Genomic DNA, 22,775 nt, shown 5'->3' with positions numbered 1-22,775 from the left:
CGGATAGTTAACAGAGTAAGCCTTGGTGTGAAAGCTCTTACCCAATGACAATCTAAGATTTTTTTTTTTCAACTGATTATTTGGAAGGAGTAAAGGAACTAGCCCCCTACAGGGTAGAAACAGAAACAGAACACATTCAGAGAGAAGGCATAGCCTGACTCACACCTGCTTTCAGAGAACAGCCTGCCATCTGAGTTTCAATGTTTAGATTCAAATTACAAACCAGAAAATTCATATTACTTTATAATATTCTGCTTTGATTATAATCTGTACTCTCAATTAAGATCATATTACCGTTCTCAAAAATCTCACTCACGTCCAAATTTAAGAAACTGATTTCCAGCAAATAGCTTCAACAAAGAACCACTGACATACTTCACACATGATAGGATTTTGCATGACAGTAACTGATAAGATTCATTAGACAGAATGTACAGTAGCAAATAGCAGAGGAGTTTATTCAGCCGTAAACAAATCCCTTAAAAGTAACATTCTAGGAAAAAATTAAGTTTTAGATTAAAATCATCTGAAATGCTTCACTTAATTAATTTAAAATAATTGAAAAGCATATGAAATACATACCTCATAAAAGTACTCTAAAATATCACAGGTTTAAATCAGAAAAGAGTAAAAATAAAAAAATCCCACAATGTTTATTACTTTACATTTGTAAAGAACTCCTTACAGCACTCCTGTGCGGAATTAAGAGGTAAGATAAAATACAGTGAGGTAAAAATCCAGTAGGCAAATTTATGGATTTACACTGCGGCCGTTAGAGTATGTCGGCAAGACTGCAGACACAGAAGCTTTTACTTTTATCATTACCATCCTCTCTATGAGCCTCCTGAGCGACATGAATCCCAATTAAACCATTTGTAGCCTATAAATTGGACTGAAGATGCTTCTTGGAGCACAGTGTTCTAAACTTCAGCCTGAACATTCAATAGCATTCAAGGTTTCCTTTGGAGGAAGAAAATCTGCCTTTCTTTGCCTTCCCTGTTTGCTGCCCGGACAAGTGTGATCATGAATGATATGTTACTTACAGTGGAAAATAATGCAATCCATACAGTGTCGTCTTGCTGTCCATATACTAATTGCAGTACTGGTCTAAAAGTCACAGGTGGGTCATTAGAAAAAAAACCACCCTCCAACCTTATCTTGCTAATAAACAAAAAAGAAAGAGACACAACCATACCAGGCTGCCTCCTAAATCTCTGAAAGGTTAGGAAGCATCATGTCATCTCGATGGCACACGAGATCTCAGGTACAAGAAGGTCTGCCATCTGGTATCCTTCACCCTCTGCGGCTCTTAACTGCAACTGAAATGCTAACACAGGCAAGTGACTGTACTTCAGGAGGACTGATAAAATAATGAAGAGTCCTTTAATCTACAGGAAACCATTCTAGTCAATTTATAAGAAATATTGCATCCCTTTGTAGGACGTGTAATTATTTTCTATTAATCATGTGCTATAAAGCTACATTATGCGGTTATTCTGTTATCACTAGAAAGAGGCCTGCAGTCAGCTTCTGACAATGTTAGGTAATTACTAACACAAAGCTTCTTTCTCCTCCCGTAGTAATGCTATCAAGATCCAGAGGTGTAGTGGTGCTTACTGCATAAAAATAGTACTCAGAAGAAATTCAATATCTGCAAAATGGATGGCTTCAAGGCAAAATGTAATGTGGCAGTCAGAGAAGCAAAAAGCCAAACTTGTCCAATAATTTGAGAAAACGATCGTAAAGCAGCACCGAACAGCTGTGATTTAACTCCTCTGTTTTCAACTTTCATATCATTAAAATAGTTTTTATTTATTTTGTAGTTAAAGTTTTAGGCCTCAATTAATCATTATTAAGCAATAAATTAAAGTGATTATGTAATAAGGCAGGAAAAATGGACTCGTTTTGATAAAGTGAAACAGACTTTATCCAACACAATAGCAAACATATGTCCATGTTTACTCATTAACTAAATCTTCTCTCTCTGCCAGGGTATTATTTTACACTTAAATAAGGCCCCAATATTTACTTAAATCCTTTGCAGCACCATGATTCTCATTTCTTAAGTATGTTTATCCACTTTCTACAAACCATATGGTAAAAGAATGCTGCCTTAACAGAAATTTGAAACATTAATAAGATTTTGTGGTGTACCACCCCTTTCAGAAAGTACTTACCAATCTTTCTGAAGGCAACAGGTGTTAGAAAGGTTAAAAGTCTATAATTCCTTTCTTCAAACATATATCTGTGCTTCAAAGCCTTGTGCAGAAATAAAGGTAATTTTATTCACAAAATATAAACTGCATTGAGTTTCAGGACCAGTGGACTTTACCATTGTTTCCCAACTATTCACTGTGATATTTTCAATTTTTCAAATTGTTCATAAACACTGTAGTAGTATGGAAACTAGGTAACAATTTAAAATATGGAAATACTTTCTTCAAGGCTACCTCGTCAATCTCTTCTTTCTTACTATCTCCAATCTGAAACTTTATAAGAATCATTTCTCATACATTCATCATTTCAAAGTTTCTCTTAAAATGCAGTTGCTCTTAAAGGAACTTGACAACCTCAGTGTTTTACCATTATTACCTACATGTTAACTGCTTGAATCTTAGTCTCCTGAACTGTTAAATGAGGAAATGGACACTAACAATTCCTAAGGTCCTGAGGTCCTCCATGATGTTTGAACACCACCATTCTGGAAGCTGCTTTAAGGCCTTAAGTCTCTTAACAGCTTATGCAAATCAGCCTCATTACTTTAGAATTTACTGTGCAGGTATGTCTTTGAGTTATTCTAATTTGGAGAATTACTATTTTTTTCCTCTGTGCACTGCACACTCCATTTTTAAAGCATGAGAGACAAGGGACAAATAAGGAAGGTGATTGTAAGAACTTAATTCCCATGACAAATTTTAGTTTATGGTACAGAGTCAAGACACATTTAGTTCAAATTTCTACACAGTCAACATTATAGTGCCACAAAGTGAAAACTGATATTCAGACTGAAGATTCAGATACGGCTAAGCAAAGAAAGATCAAATCATGCTCAGTGGAGGAGGGCTGTGGTACGCAGTGTGTTTCACCAGCCAATACGCGACTCTGTTAACTGTTCTGTCGCTGCTCTAGTTCAGGCCTTCATCGCCTCACCCTGGATTATTGCATCATCAGCTCTGCCTCTCTGTTCTTCCCAGAGACTTCCCATGTCAATTTATCCGGCTGCTCATGAACTTATACTTGCTCCCCCAGTGCACTGACTACAAACTCCTCTGCTTGGTTTCTTCCCACCCGGCGAGCCACATCCTCCTCTTGCTGCTCTGGTCCACGCTGCCCAGGCTTCCAAGCTGCACTCACCCCTGCCTCTGTACCTGGTCCTCCCTCCCCAGAGGATGTCACCCCTCCCTCATTCAAATCCTAACCAGCAACTAAGACTTGATTCAAGTTACCCACCTTTTATGAATTTTTGTCTGAATTATCTAACCCATACTTACAGCTCCCGTTTCAAACTGAGCGTTTTTTCCTCATTGGATATGATGTAGTTTAGTTTTGTCCCTTCAACTAAAATGAAGCACAGACTCACTGAGATGAGGGCGACGACTTACACTTAATCTGCAAGCCCACGCTCCAGAAGGCGTCAAGAGGTTCAATAAACACGTACCGGATGAGGGAACATACTCTCGCTTCGTTTTGGATGATGCATCAGTTGACTATCCTAACTGTTTCCTTAAGAAGTGTAATTTCCAATTGGAATACCTTTTCTTTGTGTATACTAGACTCCCTTGAAGAATTTTAGTAATGATTAAACAAACGTTTCCTCTGAAGTATGTGTGTAGCTTCGTAATCTCAAGTGTGTTGTTCCTACTTGTGGCTGGCAGTTGTCAATCAGGTTTTCCAATGTGTTATACAGCATACCTTGTCTAAAGACCCCAAATTCAGGACCCCACTTTCAGAAAGAAAGAAACCTGCTCCCTGCAGAACTGGGCCCAAAGAATCCCAGTTCTTCAAAGAAATGACTTCGGTTGAATTTGTTGTAAATACTGAAGAGGTTAAGACAGAATCCTGCAAAGGCAGAAACAGGCAGGTCTAAGGGAAAATCTTTGGTTTTTCAGCTTCTTCTTCTTCTTACTCTTGTGATTATTTTCTCAGAAGATCCACATTCTCATCCCAGCTTGTTACTCATGATGTATGTGACCTTGGGCAATCCCCAAGTCCTAGGGATGATTTTGTTGTTTATATTGATATGACTCTTTGAGACTCCACAATAATCCAGTTACATACTTAACATAAATCAGTAAGCCTAATTATTATTATACTTTTAGACCCTCACAGAATTACCTCTATGAAATTTATTGTTATATTTACTATAAAATTTTTGTTGTTGTTGAGGGTAATATATGCCACTGTTGTTCTTAATATACAGAGTTGTTGAGGTCAGATAATCAGTGAAGATGCTAGAAATTCATGTGAGAATTTTATTTTATTTTTTTAAGTGGCTAGTGCTGGGAAAAGCCGAGAGCCTTCCTTTATGATTAAAAGGAATTATTAGCTCCTTGTCACTCCCTTTTTCAGTTTGGCTGCCAAGAAGCTTAGGGCCGAGCTGGAAGTTCAAGTGCAGGAACTCCACTGTCTTTTAAGGTCTCCACAGAGGCAGTCCTTTTTTCCATTAGCCTTTTATTTCTTTTTCCCCAATTATGTGCAGCCTCAAGATTTTCTCACCTATAAAGTGAAGGGCTACCACTCAGTTTTCCCTAACTCTACGATTCTATCATTTTAAATTCTTTTAAGAAGTTCAGGGTTATTTCCCATTTTTAACTGTATTTTCATAAACATATATTAAATGTCTTTCCACCGTAACGTTAGGTACTGAGGACACAAAAATACTTAAGACACAGTGTCTACCTCAAGGCGTTCAGGGTTGAGAGAGAGAAAGGAATAACTGTAGTCATGGCCCACTTAGGTGTAGCAAAGTGGAAAGAGAAAAGGCTTCAGGGTCAGATCTGCATTGATTCCCAGAGAAGGCATTTACTAGCTGGCATCCTCACGTGATTTACATATTAAGCTTACTGGGCATCAGTCTCCTCATCTGCAAAATGATAACACCATATCCTTCATAGGGTTATCTTATGAATCAAAGGAGTGCAAGCATATTGAGTGCCTAGAACAGGATGCTGTATGTATGCAATAAATACTTTTTTGTTCCCTCCCACTCCCTTCCCGCTGATTGGTGTAGCAAAATACCAGGGCAACCAAAAAACTAGAGGATTTTGGAGTGCACTATAAGGCAACCTGATTATTACGAGCTGTTCCAAAGGGAATCTGACCTCTAAAGGGATAAGGAGGGAGACATCTCAAAAGAGTGAGAGTGGGCCATATATGCATTGAGGGGGCTTTTGATTTTGGAGTGGGGAGCAGAAGGGTGTAAGAAATTATGGATTTTTCAACTTAAGATTTTTTTTTTAATTACCAACATGGTCCTTTCCTTTAAGGTTGTTTTGTTGTGCTTCCAGCAAACCTTTGCTTATTCCATGCGGAATTAAACCCTAGCAGCCCCTCCACTGCCACCTCTGCGCACCCTGTCTCTCCGACACTGCTTTCTGGTTTCCCTTCCACCTCTCAAGCCATTGCAGGGGCCCGGCCTGACCGCCTGCCTCCTGCAAGCACCTTCCCCCTTCATCTGCCAACATTTTCCTGGAAAGCTCCCTCCATTTTACATAAGAGAAAATAGGGAAGTACCCGGGCATGTTGTCTGCAAGGAGGAAACAAGAGGAGATCCGCGAGAGGAACCGGAACGTCTGACACAAGCCGCTTATCACGACCAGAGAGGCGCGCGCGCTAAGCAGGTCTGCCTACCACGCTTCGCTGTGCCCCACACCACAAGACCCCACGCTGACAGCACAGAAACTACATGCCATCAGACCCAAATACTCCTCCTCCTCCCTCCCGAAAGGCTGTAAGATAGGATAACATTTTGGGAACAAGTTTAGTGTCACCAGTGTTATGTCCTACATTGAGATGTCCCAGTTACTCTTCAGCAGGTGGGTTTGCTATTTGCGGCACACAGGGTCAGAGGGTCACAAAGGAAAAGCTAAGAGAGCCAAAAAGTAACTCCGTTTCCCTCTGCTAGTGGAGTTCGGCAGGACTTACATTTTATTTTATTTTTCTGGTAGGTCTGAAGCCAAAAAATCCCTAGTAAAAGTTTCTTTATATTTTCACCAATAAGAAGCAAATGGTTAGTGACAATTAAAATTCATCAGTCACCGGGGAAAGTCACAAACAGATATAAAGGGAGGCAATGCTTGAAATTCCAACCAACACATACTAAAAAATGCCCTTTTATTGTATATTAGTGAACACAGTCAACCTATATTTACTGTTTTTGACTTAATAAAAAAAGTCTCAAAAAGCTGCAAAGCCCAAGTCGCACGTGTCCTAGACCAGATGAAACATTCCAGGATTCTTAACTCTCTTATTTTTCTGTTAATAGCAGACAAAGCAGCATGCCTCTTTCCTGCTGAAGCATAGCTCTTCTGTCAGTAAGTCTCTAAAAATAATTTATTGCCTTAAAAGTAAGAATAGGAATGCGGTTAGCCATTTACTGATGAGTACAGATTGAAAGATAAACTAATAGACGATGTAAATCCAGAACAGCAAACAGAGTAACATAACCAAAGAGGAATGTGGGGCGATGGAATACCCCGATAGCTATATAACCTGGATCCTGCTATGAAAATGATAAAATTTCATAAACCCAGCTCTTGGAAAATACTATTAACTATGATATTATGTCCTGTTTAAGGTGATAATAAAATTGAAATGCAAACCAGAAAAAGAATTTAGCATGATTTTAAACATTATTATTAAACATTATTATTTAAAAAATAATAATAATAAATAATAAAAGATTTTCAACCTCAAATATGATTTTCCCCCAAGAAATAAATCTGAAACTAGGCTTTGTGCTTCAGAATAACTTCACTAACAATGCAGCTGTCATAAAAATTACATTTTCCACCTTCATCCATCCCTATAAATGTCCTCCTTTTTTTTTTTTTTTAGGAAAGGAAAAAAGATTTCTAAATCTTCACAGAACTACTGAAATATACAAAGTATTTTATTTTAATATATAAAAAAACAGCAGCAATGTTATATGAAAAGACCTGTAAGCAAGAAGTTATGGGCTTGTGTTTTTAGGCAAGGAGTATTTAGATTTATTATTTGGAAGGTTCAAAGGTTAAAATTAAGAAAATGCCGGATATTTTGAAGGAGGGGCTAGCTCCGACAGGGCTCACATGACAGCTGCTAATTGGAAAATGTTAAAAAGGGAAGGGGGGAGGGCAGGGTATCTGCCTTCTCTTCGTTGTTTATTGTAACATTTGCTTTTCACTAAAAACTAAAAAAGAAAAGCTAAGATTTGTATAACTCTCAAAAGAGGCTTAAAGTAAATAAATCACCCCCAGGCTGACTGAGCACAGCTGACACCCCATCAAGGCTCCCTTGCAAAAACAGAAACAGAAGACTGAATTTTAAAATCAAACCATATTTCTGTAGTGAATTTTAATAAAGACAGCCTACTTGTCAAACTAGCTAAATCGTTTTATCATTATATTTACAAAATTAAAATACTCTTTATTATAATGCATGCCATTTTGTTTTTTGATTTGTCTAAATGTTTATTGATACTGAAAGAATGCATATTTTCCTAAACTATCTTGTGTTGCCTTTTTAAAAAAGATTCTCTTCACAACTGACAACCTTCTAGAAGGTAAGTCAAATCAACCAATGATAATTAAACACTGCAAACTATAGATCAGTTAATTATAAAAAGCAAGCTGTATTTCTTTAAAACCTTTTAAATGGTGTTATTTATTAGAGAAGTCGTGGCACGATTTTTTTTCCAAGTACACATTTTTTATGTCTCTATAAATACTGTTAGACTCCTTAAAATGCATTCTTCCTTAAGTATACAATTTTTACATTTAATTCAGAATGATGAAAAGAATTTGCATGATTAATGCTTACACTGTATTGACATAAGATAGGAAAGTAATAACCCATAGCTAGATTTAAAGTTGGATTTATGACATCATTTTGATTGTGCACATTAGCTGCAATTACCTGCACCACTCATTCTGAGCCACTAGATGGTGTAAAAAATAAATTTAAATGGTAAAATTTCATTCCATCACCATGAAATCTAAATATAACTCTGAGAAAGAGTAAACAAATTTCTAAGCACCTAACGTTGCTAGTAATTTCTGTACTTATTTATAATAATGCCCAGAATTCAAATTGCTGCATCATTCGCATATTGAATAAATTTATATTACCTTATGGTCTATGTTTGCCAAAGTTTTGATAAAAACTGGAAGACCAAGCGAATATAAAATTATTAGAGTAACCAGAGGTTCCTATCTGAACTTGCATGATGCGAAGTGGGGAAGTTAAGAGTCTTCACAAATATACCCTGAAACCAAAGCAACCTGACAACAAATAGCCAAGATGCCTATCAATAGCCCAGAAGTTGTCCAAATTCCATCAAGGGAAAACTAAGTGTCCTTTCTTTCACCTTCACCAAGATCAACTTGGTTCATTCTGCTAGGCCTGCAGCTGGGTAAATATGAGTATTTAATCATCCAGCCAGTGGTGATAATGTGCTAGCTAACAAAGTCTTGTCTCTTCTTTCAAAACCCAAAATGAACTTCAGATAAAATGCCCATCTCTAGAAGGCCTCTCGTGAAATGCTGGCAGTGGGACTTTAAGTCTTGTGAAAGGCTGACAAAGGAAGTATTTTGGGTCAGCCCATACCCAAATAACGGCATTTAGAAATTTTAGGTGTGGGAGGATATTCTTCCTATGGGTTGGACCACCACCCTTAGCTCTACGACAGGCTTCACATATAAAATGACAATCTCCACAAAACAGGTTTGGGAGAATAGGGATGACCTCCCCCAGAATCCTAGAAATAGGGTACACACATATGATTGTAACTTTCATGTTAATAGAAAAGGATTTTCTGAGGCAATGGTAGAAACGAGACATGCCTATAGGAAGGCTGCTTACTTCACAGTCTGTCCCGGATGCTGGTCCTCTGACGCTTTCAGCAACAAGAAAACTTGATTCATAAAGAAGGCTTCAAGAACCGGTCCACACGGGCTTTGTAAGTTTCATATTTTACCACAGGAATATAATGGCTACATGCCATTTATCCCTACTGTCTGAAATTCCAAGTGAAAGCTAATCAACCTTTTACTTTTATATGCAATTTTACATATAATTTAATTTTATACAGCTAAATTGGTGAAAGAAACTGTGAGCTAAGTTAAATTTTAGGAATGATTCCAAGAAAGTTTCTTGTCAAGAACTGAAACTAATCAGTTTGCTTTCTATATTAAGTAACTAACTCAAAAAGCTGCTGTCTTAACACAGGGCTGTTGAATGCTCTGTAATAGGCTTAATCCGAGAGTTGTGATATGGCTATTTATAGCCTCCAAGGACTGAAAGCATCTTTCTTAAAAAAAAAAAAAAAAAATCCCGTACTAGGAGCAGAGGAGTGAGAGAAATAGGGGACAGGTCTTAGCCTTGGGCACCTCAGCTAGCAATGATCACAGCTGGCTCAACTTACTGTTTTTCTCTAATAATCTTCAAATGCTTATATCTCACTTCTTTTGGATTCCTGGTGCCCAGAATGGGCCCTCACACATTGCAGGTACTTTGAGATGGCTTCAAATTAAACGGAAGGAAGGAAGGAAAGAAAGGAGGGAGGGAGGGGGAGAGGGGAGAAGAGAGGAGATGAGGAAGGAAGGCACATATAAGCACAAGAAAAAACAGAGCGGAAAGCCCTGGTTGGGAGTTGAGACGCCTGGTTAAGTACTGGCTCTGGCACTTTCTCGACGCAAGTTCCCTTATCTGTAAAACCAAGGACAGACAGATGATCCCCAAGATCTCTCACTCAAATGTTCTGTGATTCTCCGTGTGTGATTTCATGCACCAGCCAACTAGTGTTTGAATTCAATAAATAACTTTATTTCCAAGTTCCCTTGTGTATCTTGAAAGTCAGATTATCTTTCTGCAAAGTCCAAAATATTTCTCCAATCAACAAAGCACATTAAACTCCTAGACTGATGATTTATGTAACATTTCTCTACTTATATTTACATAGTTTCCATATATCATCTGTTTCTAAAGGAGCCTCATGAAGTAGATGGAGGGAGGTATCTTTTAATCCCCATATTACGAGAGGGAAAGTTAAAATATGAAAATTGAAAGGAGCCACACACATCATCATAAGTGTAATCAACTAAGGAGCTTGACTTTTAGATTTAAGGACAGAATGATTTTGAATAATCCAGTATCTTAAGAGGCAGAGACGAGGATTTTTTTTTTATATATATATATACACAAGGATGAGTTCATGGCAATATACTTTGCTATTATGTTTACAAATACAAGTACATTAAAAAAAAATTACCTAAACCTGTCTGAATAGAAAAGTATTGCTTTTAAATTGTCGGAACACCCGATGTATTTACATAAAGATGAAAAACTTGTTCTATAAACACAGTGTTTCCAGTAGTGAATGGCAGACAAAATCAGAATAAGCACACAGAAGAATAAAAAGGAAGAGGAAAGAAAAACATAATAAATAACCTAATACCTTACAATGTTAACTTTCACATAAGTATATTGTTTCTGGAGAAGGCCGTGTGTGGATATGAGCCAAAGGCTGAAGTGATAGGTAAACACACTGTTAAGTTGAATCCTGTTATCTGATTGTGTTTAAAATTTGATTATATTTCACTTGACAAAATAATTAATTATTGTGAACTCCCAATTGTTAACAAGGACCTAAAAGAATTCCAATTGGCATTTTTCCCCAGTGTTGTAAAGCCAATGCAGTGAAGTCTAGTTTTGTATTCATCCTTTACCGTTGTCATTTTGGGGTATCTGCTTACCTTGCTAAGAATGTAAATCACATCACCACGTTTAAATGACAGCTCATCAGAAAGAGCTCCTGTGCAGTCCCACAGACCCTGGTAAAAATTAGCATAATCGGTGCTTTTATCTCCTAGGAAGAAGAAAGAGAAAACATGAGTGAGAGCTTTCAGGTAATGGGCCCTCATTTAAAAACGAACCAACAGACATGAAAGGGCCACTCCAAAAGAGCCTACAAAAAATCCTGTCCTCAGTCAAAGCACATTTTATTACATCCCCACAAGAATCCTACTTCTTGCTGTCGTCTAATTAAGGACCATTTTCAAAAAGATCCGATTTCGAATGTTTCCTTTTTCCTCTCCCTTTCTTGTTTTCACCTACAACTTGTAATTGCAACATGTTCCTTCAAATCTGCACCTAAAAGTCACTTCCCATTTATTTTATAGAACAAACCTAAGCCCATTAGCAACATGTTCTGAAGATGAATCAGCCACCCTGCCTCATGAGCAATATCCACCAGACGTGATCAACACGTTCTGAAATAAGCACCACACAGTATTTGGGACCTGGCATAAAAACAATAAGGAGAAAGGAGCTGAGGTACAAACATAACCAAACAAGGAAACAAACAAACAAAATTTTTTTTTAAATTTCTGAAACCAAAGGCTGACTAGAGAATAAAATGAAAGTTATCAAGAGGATGTTTCCAGTTCTTTGGGGACTTTTGTCCCCAAAACCTCTCAAAGTTATTTCTAAAATATTTTAGCAACTTTGAAATTGCCGGTGCTGAAGCTGCATTTTTCAAGATTTCTGTCGTCCCTAGTTTAGGACCTTAGGCTCTGAATAAACATGCAACAGCCACTGGCGTTATCAGCTCATCCTTCTAACAGCATAAGCACAATGGATGCGATGTGCTCAAACTGCCATCCAGACCATTAACTGATTGATTATTTAGCGCTCTCCACTTGGTAATACCACAATAAACCGGGTAATAAATGCTTTGTCACTTATGCAATGTGGGTCTCCTGAAACACAGCACAGAGTTAAATACACTGGATGCTTTTGTTACACTGAGAACTGTTTCCTGTTTTTAATTTCATGATAATTGAGTTTTGATGAGTTCACGCAAAAAGAATGCGAGTAATATCAATAAGATGTCCGTGTATTCACTAACCAGGCAGAACGTACACGTGCTGACAACTTCCATCACTGGAATGTCATCTTTGAATTCTGAGGGAATAACTGTGGAGACACATTCTGGATCAGGGTTGTCATCTTAGTTTTGTTATATGGCTCTCAAACAGCAGGCTCCTGGGCAATTCCAGCAAGACCAGTCACATTAGCGCGTCATGAGGGTGTGCGTCTTATGACACGACACACCATTTGTGATTTATGCCAAGCGTTATGTTTATGAGAAATTTTTAAAATTCTCTTTAATACCTGAGACCATTTTTAAAGCCAAAAAGAAAATCTGAATAATACGGAGTCTGAATATTTAGGAAGTAAGATGCTATGTTTCAGTTATGCTTTTAAGAAAACAAATAGGGACTAGAATATACAACCTAGCAAAATCCTCCTATTAAGTTCTTTTTTTGTTTTCTAAGAATCAAAACAAAAGAGAGGGGGAGGGAAGAAGAGGGGAGGGAAGGAGGGAAGAAAGGGAGGGAGGGGTACAGAGAGATAGACACCTTATTGACTTCTCCACTTCAGCATTTGAGCACTCATCACTGATGTCAGCAGGGATGTACACAAGCCTGGGAATCCAACCAAGAACTAACAATGCTCCTGGCCACCCTTCATTACATTTTCCCCCCAAAGCATATATTATGTAAATTCTATGAATGGACACTAGAGGGCACTCTGGCTGGACAGATCACTCCAAACATTGTCAAATTTTTTTTTAAGAAAAAAATTACTTAATAATAAAGTGACTGATTTCCTTTAAAAACCACTTATTTAGACAAATAGAGATTTAGAAGTTGAAACATTCTCGTCAGATTAAATCAACTGCTAACTGGGTCAAATGTTGCGCCCTGTGCAGTCCGTCAGTGTCAGTTTAAAAGTCAAGGAATTAGAGCAAAGAGAGGATGACATCATTTTACATGCGAGGCCCTCCCCCACAGTCACTGGCAAGGAGGTAAAAGGATCTAAATAGCTGTTTTCCCCAGTCGAGGCGCCTGTGTTCCCTGTGCAGCTCAGCTTTAGGCTTGATCCCAAAAGGTTGAAGAAACAAAATCTGGACTAAAAACTGGAGAAGTTGTGGCTTAGCTAGAGCGTCCCAGTGGGTTCTTCAGCTGTTCAGCCTGCTGCCTGCTCTTTCCTTTTTCACAACAGTTTTTCATTCAGTAGATTTTCAAGAGGTGGGGGGAAGAAGGAAGGAAAAGAAAAGTGTACGGTGATTTCTAACACATAATCCTTATCACTTTGGCGTCTCTCTTCCCCTTGTTGCGCTTGGCGAAACTCCCATTAACACTAATGGGAGTTATAGGAGCACAGGAGGGGAAGAGAGACCCCCACCGTGTGCAAGATGCATCTCTCCCTAGATGTGCATCCTGGGCATTTCATTAAATCTCGCTGCTGTAAAGAGGCAACAGAGCTCGCGATCTGGCAGTCCTGGGAACAAGATGCATTTTCTACTGTGCTTCCTGCAATCTTGATGATGATGTTACCCAAAGACCAACCTCATTTCTGTGTCCCATATGTGAGCTCTGTTAAAGAACAGTAAGTTGTTTATGTCACATGACTACAGGTACATACAATTTCCTATTCTATCTATTTCAGCAAGCAATACTAGTTATGATGTAGAAGAATCGTAACTGGGGAGAAAACCTGGCAGTACATGTTTCTTAGCCTCAGCCTCCTCAGGAAAGTAATGTTAAAATTCTTACTATGAATTCTAGACATAAAAATTAAGAATTATCTCGTTCCTTAGAGAGCAACAAGCTCTTCTGGTTTACTTTTCTAAATTTTAAGTGTGGCTAGACGTACACAAAAAATTACACATCAGTGTAGCCTTAAAAGCACAGTGGGTTTATAAAAGTTAACACTGTTCACCTATACACTGAACAATAATCCATGTGAAGTGTGTTTTTTAAAAACAACAATAACAAAATAAATGGGATGGAGCATAACATTATAAACCACAGATAAGCTTACATGCTGAATACAAATTAAATCTGTTTAGTTGTCTTTACATGAATTAATTTTCCTATTCAATCCTATTCAATCATGATCTATGCTTTCAAAATTATCAAAAAAAAAATCACCTCACTGTTTTTCATCCTGTGAGACATAAATGGTTAAAAGGGTAAAGAAAGGGGAAAAAAATAACATTTTAAATTAGCCAGCTTGTGAAGGATTTAAACAATGTACTTGCTCCTATAAGTTAAACACACAAAAACAGATCATTGGGCAATAGCAACAGAACTGTTATGAAAATATAAGCTAAACACTGGAGATACTTTGGCAAAAATGAAAAGATTTTTAAAACACCATGACAATGGATGAAACATACAATAAGATAATGGAGAATCTCTCCTTAAGTAGGGCTAAAGGTTTAGAAACTGTTTTAGAAAGGCAAACATATTGTACAATGTTCAAAAAAATCAAATGGAATCTTTATTTTATATATAATAAATATATGTAAGCTATAGAAGCTTGAACATGAAAGAACTTGCAAGAGCTACAAGACTGATTTTGTTTTTGCTTACATATTTTACGTTAGAGTAGTCTGAATTTTTTTTTTTTTTTTTTTTTTTTTTTAGTAAAATCAGTCAATGTGAAAAATAAAGAACATTCTTGAGGAAGGTTAGAAGTTCACGTCATGTGATGCTCAGCAAGATAGTAATACCCTTGTCAACTCACTGCCCTGCACAGCAAACAAACTTCTAGTGTTACATCTTTGACAGCCCGGGGAGAGCAAAGGTCACTGCTATGCAAAAGCATTAAAACTGTTGCTTGAAAAGAATTTCATGTCACTAAAGATAAGAATTATTGCAGTGTTTTATAGCTATTGCATGAAAAGCTAGGTCTTCTTATTGCATTCCTTTGAGGAAAAACTAATTTTTTTTTCTTCCTTCCCTCAAAGACAAAAATTTGGGAGAGAGTTACTTTAAAAGGGCTTTTGAAAAACACAATTGCTTTAAGCCAAAATACTTATACTTGTGGAAAGAATATCTGTATGTGTTGGCCTTCCACACCTGCGCTCAAATTTAAAAAAGGAAAATGACAATGCTTTTGGCAGCAGCCTTATGATACACAAGCAGCCATATATACTTAGAGTGCTATTGCCCGTCATCCTCGAGGTTTCCCTCGGCCTTGGTATTCAGGGCTGCATTTTGCAGGACCAGGGTCCTTGCATCTAATGACTTCGTCCTCACTTCCTTTCTGAAAAAAAGCAAACCAAAACCTGCTCCTGCTTTCCTGTCCAGGTCCGGAAATCAGGCCTCTGCTTCCTTTCCACACATCTCAGTAGGAAGGACTCGGGAAAGCTACTTCCTGAACACACACTTCTTGTCCACCCTGCCCCTGACAGCTTGAAAGAGTGATGTATGGACATATCAGAGAGGGGAGGTGACCCCCCAACTACAGCTCCCTGCAGGACACGGGATGATGTGGCAGACCTTGCCCCAGCGGACATGTGGCTACGAAGAGGTGTAAAGTCCTGATAAGCAGGCAGCCCTTTGCTTCTTTCCGTGTAAAATAATTGCTGGTTTATCAAAACTAACCTCATGCTTGCACTACAGATATGGTTTATCTCCTGCTATTTGGAAATAACAACCAGCAAGGAAAGTTGCCAGTATCATGTGATTCTGTCCAGAGCATGTGTAGTTATTTTTCTAGTCTCGGTCACAATTAGTACCTGGGGCCATGTGCCAAGTGGAAATGGATAAAAGGAATATCCTTCCTAGCCTTCTAGGCCACCGGTGTCCTTTTCCAATTTTTAAGCGGCTGTCACTGGACTCTGGCATTTCTTACCCAATTCATTTGCTTTCTGTGTTAATCATATGCAATGAAGATATGCATGGCCAACATTTAAACAGGCTGCAGATCAATTAGCGGTCTTAAGTTTATCTGATTTTTATCAAAGAAGACAGAGCTGTGGGTCGATTGTCAGAGCCTGTGTCAAGTTGACCTTTTCAGAGATGTCTACATTGCCAGTCCCCTGGGCAACTTGTTGTCCCCTGTTAGTCTCTGAATGGCAGAAGTCTGTTCTGCTCAAGCACAAAGTATACACAGATGTCTATATTACATTCTTATAGGTTTGACAGCAACTGCATGTTGTATCTATAAACTGTCCTTTAGCAGTGACACTTCCTCAATGATGATAAGCTAATTTATGCAACTAAATCTCCTTTGTGCAGAAATGAAAGCTAATTGAGTCATTACAAAGTAATTCAGGAAGGAATACCTTGTATAAATTGGCTTACTTTATAAATCCTCCTCAAGTGGTTTTTCATGCATCCTAAATGGGACTAAGCAGCTTATCAGCCATAAGATATCCAGACCCAAGAAGCCAACTTCAGGGAGCTTTGTACACGTTTTTAAAGCAATAAAAGGGTGACAAACAGGAAAGTGAACAAAATCAAAAGAAGCTTCCCCAGAAAGCTGTGCAACTCATTACCTGTGGTGTGATGAACACTGTCCTGACTCATCTTCCTTTGTGCCTCCACTTTCACTGGAGCCCCGTCCTCTTCCTCTTCTGTAAATAAACAACATAGACGGTACAGTGAAGGCTTTCCTCAGGGAGAACAATGCAGTGCTCACCGCATCGTGAGAGCAGAACTACAAGTTTATAACACATAAATGTTCCTTTTCAAAGAATGAAACCACTCAACATTCACATTCCTTCTTCAATAATCTAAAGCTGAAATAATAAACCTCTAGTTATTTCCAAATAACCACCTTACCAGTTGGTGTGATGACACTTAAGACAGTACGAATGTAGCACATATTTTGTTTCAAATACTTAGAGAAACTCATCTGGAACAACCTTAAATCATCCGGGAAAAACCTAAAACCTTAAAGAAAAGCCCTAAAAATCCATCAGAGTGACACCCAGCATTATACGAATTGACCACATTACACCATGGCACAGACCAAATCATGGTCCTGAAAACATCAACACAGCAAAGAAAAAATATGTGATATAAAATACTGTTAACCTATGTCATTTATTCAGTATCAGATACTCCATGTTTCTCTCTTGATCACCACAGGAGAACACTAGGGTTTCCGCCCTTCAGGATAATTCCCCTAAGATTATACTGAGGACCTACAGTGTGTCAGACACTAGAGCAGATGTTGAGATTTCACAGATAGTCTACAGCCACACCACCCTGGACGTGCCCGATCTTGTCTGATCCTGGAAGCTAAGCAGGGTCGGGCCTGGTTAGTAACTGGTTGAGAGATTTCATAGGTAAATCATTTCTAAATATTCATGTCACAGACAAGAAAATGGGACTCAGAAAGGCAAAGAAGCTTCCGATGTTTGCTTTTCAACCTGAGGTTTGTGATTACAAAGTCCAAGTTCTTTATCCTGTATACATTCAGTGCCTGACCTATATTATGTCCACACCCTCCCATCGCATTCCTTCCCCAAGTTACAGGAAGAAAAATGATAAGATTAAATGAGAAGAGTTTTAAACAGAGTCAGTGGACTATTTAATTCTTTTACATCAAAGAAATGTTTATTACAAGATCAATTCCACCACCTAAGGAGTCATACACAATTTAAAAATATTTAAGGCAGGACATATGAACAAAATGGCATGTCAAGGAAAAACTGGGTTCAAAAGAATCATAATTCCAAGGAAAATCTAGAACTTTAAAGAAAAATGTGTAAAAAATACAAATACAGTCATTATGACTATTAAATAATTTGACAGATAAATCTTCATTGGGTATTAACTATCTGTAAGGGAGAGAGGTCCTACCAGAAAAGCAGAGGTAGTAGGAAGCCTCTGCCTTCAGTAAGCGGACAGCCTAGAGGGAACAGAAGACAGGACCTAAAGGAAAATGTGACACAGGGCACAAAGCCTGACACGTGAGGTATAAGGTACTGAAGGAGGGCAGAGGAGAAACTGCCCAGCTGGGGACACCATGAAGGCTCTGAGGGATGGAGAGAATCTGAATAAGGAGGGATGGGAAGAAGGAAATTTCCAGACAGAGGGAGACGCATGAACAAAAGAACAAGGCATGAGCATATTTATTTTAGCTAAAGAATGTGGTTCTTGTAGGGGAAGAGCAGGATGGCCAGAGAACGCTGGTGGTTTGGACAGACTGTTGAAGATCCATGAACATTCTGCTGTGGAACTCAACTTTTACAGGTCTGGTGGGGACTAAGAGCCCCAGAACATTTCTGAGCAGAGAAAGGGTGGGATGAAGCTGTTTGGAGGAACAGCCATCTGATCCCCTTGTCCCAGACAGCCTAGAGGAGGGACGTGGGGAGAGAGACCACTCCCCGTCTAGCTAAGGGGAAAGTCAGTCCTGAACGGCAGGGTCAGAGGAAATGAGGAGACGGTTTGGAGAGGAAAAGGAGCTACAAGAGATAAACTCTGCGCCTGCCTCGATGTGGAGGGCTAAGAGAAAAGAACGAGCAACCAACGAAGACTCAGGTTTTGAGCTTCGTTAACTGAGAAATGGGAACAGCATTACTAAAAAAACAATAGCCAAGATAAGCTATTTCGCACAAGGAGTTGTGTTTCTGACAGGAGAGGTTTAATAATATTGGTAGGGTGATCCAGAGGAAATGTCTAGGGGCAACTGGAAAGCTTTGTAGAGAGGTCAGGACTGCAGATGTAAATTGAGAAGTCTCATGCAAATTTTAAAGTGGTGATTAATAAAAACCAGCATTTAAATCTAGCTTGATCCTTACTGTACTTTTAAGACAATTACAATTATTTCAAATTTTTGTAACTCAATTCAAACAAAAGAATGAAAGCTCCAATGTAAGGAACAGCTGGCAGTCACTGGCACTTTATACGTATTAAGTTGACCCTAATATTGGCAATTTAATATGGTTCACTCAAGTAATACATAGAAGACCTAATAAAAACTCTAATGTTAAATCCTGTCTTTTCTCTTCAACAATTATCTCACTTAGGCCAAACCTCAAGGACCAGTTATCACTAATGGGTTAGTAGGGTGTTTTCATACAAAATTTAAAGATATTAGGGACATTTACAGTCATTTAATTCAAGCTACTCATTTTACAGATGGTTTATTTTTTTTAAAGGTGAAGGAGAAAGCTTTCTTTACATTTCACACTCTCCCCAGCATTCTCTCTCTTCCAATTTGGTCACAAATTCAACAGTAAGAAGTAAATTAAAAAATAGTTAAGGGCATTTGTCCTCAAGTCAAAAGCTATAATCACGTCAATACAGAAAGCTCTTTTCTTGGCTCTTAAGAAGAGACTATGGGATTTAGACTCACCACCCAAAGTCAGTATCAAGATACCATGCAAACTGATGACAGTAATTAAATGGGAAAAACTCTGCTCGTAGCAAAGTTCTCAATGGATTTAGGAGAATTTATTACTAAGAATTTCTTATTTTATTAAAATTTAAGTGCTATAATACGCACAATGCATTCTTAAATTTTCAGAATGATATTAAAAATATTTAAGTCTCAATATTTACTGTGAAGTAACCAAATTGAAATCCATGTGAGATGCTTAATAAGAAGTATTTTAGAGGATGAAATGCTCATTAGAAACACCTCCTTTCCCCTTTTCAAATCTAGTACTGATATTTTTAGGTTAAAGCCTTCTGCGTTTCATAAATCATTTTTCTTAATAGCAGTCAAACAACTCATTTTATCTTGGCCTAACGGTACAAACAGCTTCTATATAAAAGACAACAAAATCAAATTTAGTGTGTGTGTTCTTTTTGAATCTTTGGGAAAAAAAACAGACTGAATCTTGAATAGAATCTGGTACAAGGGAGATGTTCAATAAATACTAAGTGAACAAATGGCTTCAAAAATCATGAAAATAAATTATACTACTATATTCATTTATTAACAGAGCAAACCTCTCCACACCATTCAAAAATATGTAAGTAACCAAAATTCTAGGCAATAATCGCCTTCACAACATAATAGAAATATACACACATATCATTTTATTTAGGTTTATTATTAAATTTTTTATTTGGGGGTTGAGGCACGATGTCGTTATACAATACTAATTAATACCTCAAATAGTCAATGTTAGGGGGTTAATATATTCCATTCAACATCTTAATAACAGTAAACAAAAACAGCTCAGCTATGCCATAAAATCCATCAAACCACACAGATGGTTATAAGGTTTTCATTATGTGGTTTCCATAGCAATCATATTGCAAATCTGGAAGCTTCTTGCAAATAAGCAGCTTGTATTTACATGCCTCTCAGCTGCAGCACAAAACTCTTCAACATGTGAAGTTATTATTCCAATCACACATTGTTAGAAGAATCATCAGGAGATTTTTTTGATCAGACATGATGAAAATAACAATAAAGTGAACTAATCGCGGAAGATAATTAAAACATAGTTATACATTTACTACACTAAACAATGAACATTTAAAATATTCTGATAGTCACTGAAAGGTTTTAACACTAAACCCTTTACAAAATATGAAACCTCCAGGAGCAGATCCTAGAGACTCTAAAAGCTTTACCTCTACTCTCACTCCTCTTTTTAGTAGATATTCAGCCCTTTTTCTGAGTTGAGCAAAGAGAGAAAGAATAGCCGAGAACTGAGTATTCCCAAATCTTTTTAGGATGACTACCATTTGAGGAAATGCTTACTGTGGGAAAAGTCAAGACCTTTTTTTCCCTGCAAGATTAATCAATTTAATTTACGAATTGATCCAGTTCCATAACAGATGGATTATTACCCTAATAAGGATCACAGATCTGTCTAGCTATGCAGTTTTTACAAAATGGCTATTTCTGGCTTACTAATGTTCTTTTTTTTAAGGCTAAATAGCCAAAAAAGAAAAGTGATAAGCAAATGACATATGTGGCTGACATTGCTTGAAAAAGGCTAAAGACAATTTGTTAGCACCAAAACAGAGCCTGTGAGGTTCACATCAGGGCTGAGGATTGATTTTATCACGTCTTCCAGGGAGAAGACCACAACAACACAAGAAAATCTTTTGTCTCACACAGTGATTACCTTTCTCACTAAACACCTTCAGAAAACAGCTCTACTGAATTGCAGTGTATTTGAAAAGACAGAAAACACAGAATCAAAAGTTATGCTTGGAAATAAAGCTTGGGTTTAGATCTCTACCTGCCCAGGCTTCATCTGATTACGTGACTGCATTATTTATCACAAGAAACGTTAATATTTATTGCTTAAATGTTCACACTGTATGCACTTAAATCCATTATATAACTAAACTCTCATAACAATTTTATGAGCTAATAATAGGAACTTTCATTCTCTTTATGGACCCAAAAGTGAAATTTACAGAGCTTGAATAACTTGTCCAGGTTCACACATCCAGTGAGAACAAGAGTTGTGGTTTAAACTTTCACATCTGCCACTGAAGCCCCAGCTCTAAGCCATAGCGCCATTTTCTTGATTTTAATTAAAATCTTCAGTTTATAGACACATTTCTTGCTAAAATTTCATTTGAATATTGGCTGTTTGTGGACTTGGAAAACACACTGTCACATAAGTGGATAAGTTCTACTCTACCATAGCTCTCTATTTGAGGTATATCTCAGGGTAAGCAGTCCTTTCAGTGATGATTAAGGAACAGAATTTCAAGTTGGGATGCCCCAAACACGCATCTTCTTCTCCTTCGATTCTCCACTTCTCCTTCCCTACCTCTAACGTTCTACACACCCAACTGTCCCTAAAGCCAGCACACAGTATTTGCTATTTTGTAAATGTATCCAATGCAACTCATAATTGAAAACGGATTATTTCTCACTTTATTTAAAAGGAAAACACAGCTGAATGTAGATGGTAAAGATGAGTCTTTCTACATATAAAGATCTGAAAGAAGTTCACCTACATTTCAGAGCAACAGGCTATCCTGCACATTTCATCAAGGGTTCAGGCTCCATGGCGTTGCAAGCAAGATGCCCCTGAGTGGGAGAAGATGGAACAGATGGGATGGGCAACTGAAAACACCTCCCGCTAGTCCTAGAGGTAAGATGAAGAAGAGGGAGAAACGCAGGAAGGACTTACACAAATGGCACCTCAACTCTTCTCTCTCAAGACCTGGGGCAAGCTACAAGGCTGGTGCAAGAAGTGGAAGAGTAGAGTCAAAGGGATATGGGTGAAGGGATTCAAAATTATAACAAAGAGGAAAGTGAGTTCCTTAAGGGCCTATAATCTGGGAACTTAAAATATGACACTTCTAAAGGATTCTTCTATTTAACAGACTGACATATAGCTTTAGCAATAAAAATACATTTTTATAAAGATACAAGCATGTGTCTTTTAGTATTATATTAACTTCAAAATGAACAGAAAGATAAAGATGTCTGAAAAGGCAGAGTCAATGTTTACTCTCCTGGAAATTAAGCAAACCGGGGCATATTGCTAAAGATATAGCTATTCATGTAACCTTGACACTGTTTCTAATTCTCAGTGTCTTCTCTGTAAAGTAGAAAGAATATTGTCTTTCCCATAGGGCTTTGAACAGGATTTGGGGACAATGAGATTATCAGATTTTTCAGGGTAAAACAATGCACAATTAGTATGCAGTATTAAGTTCATTACCTGAGGAGCTAGGTGTTTTGCAACCATTTATTAATTTAGTAACTAAGAAGGTTAATATGATATAAAAGGCAATAAAATAAGCAGTAGTTGTTCAATCATATAACAATTTTCAACC

The 22,775-nt window shown here is 37.7% G+C and overlaps 1 protein-coding gene across 4 annotated transcripts in view; it reads right to left on the bottom strand.

Annotated features, from left to right (window-relative positions):
- Nucleotides 1-22,775, bottom strand: part of SKAP2 (src kinase associated phosphoprotein 2) — a 150,814-nt gene that overhangs the window by 4,718 nt on the left and 123,321 nt on the right. For all 4 annotated transcript variants that reach the window (XM_031455087.2, XM_064487490.1, XM_010995404.3 and 1 more), the window contains exons 10-11: nucleotides 16,556-16,633; nucleotides 10,953-11,065 (exon numbers count right to left, since the gene is read on the bottom strand). In XM_031455087.2, the coding sequence (XP_031310947.1) occupies nucleotides 10,953-11,065; nucleotides 16,556-16,633 (191 nt within the window). The remainder of the gene's footprint in view (nucleotides 1-10,952; nucleotides 11,066-16,555; nucleotides 16,634-22,775) is intronic.

The sequence above is a fragment of the Camelus dromedarius genome, chromosome 7, assembly GCF_036321535.1.
Source record: "Camelus dromedarius isolate mCamDro1 chromosome 7, mCamDro1.pat, whole genome shotgun sequence".
Taxonomy (NCBI): Eukaryota; Metazoa; Chordata; class Mammalia; order Artiodactyla; family Camelidae; genus Camelus; species Camelus dromedarius.
The sequence above is the reverse complement of the archived record's forward strand: the minus strand, read 5'-3'. Positions and strand labels throughout refer to the sequence as shown.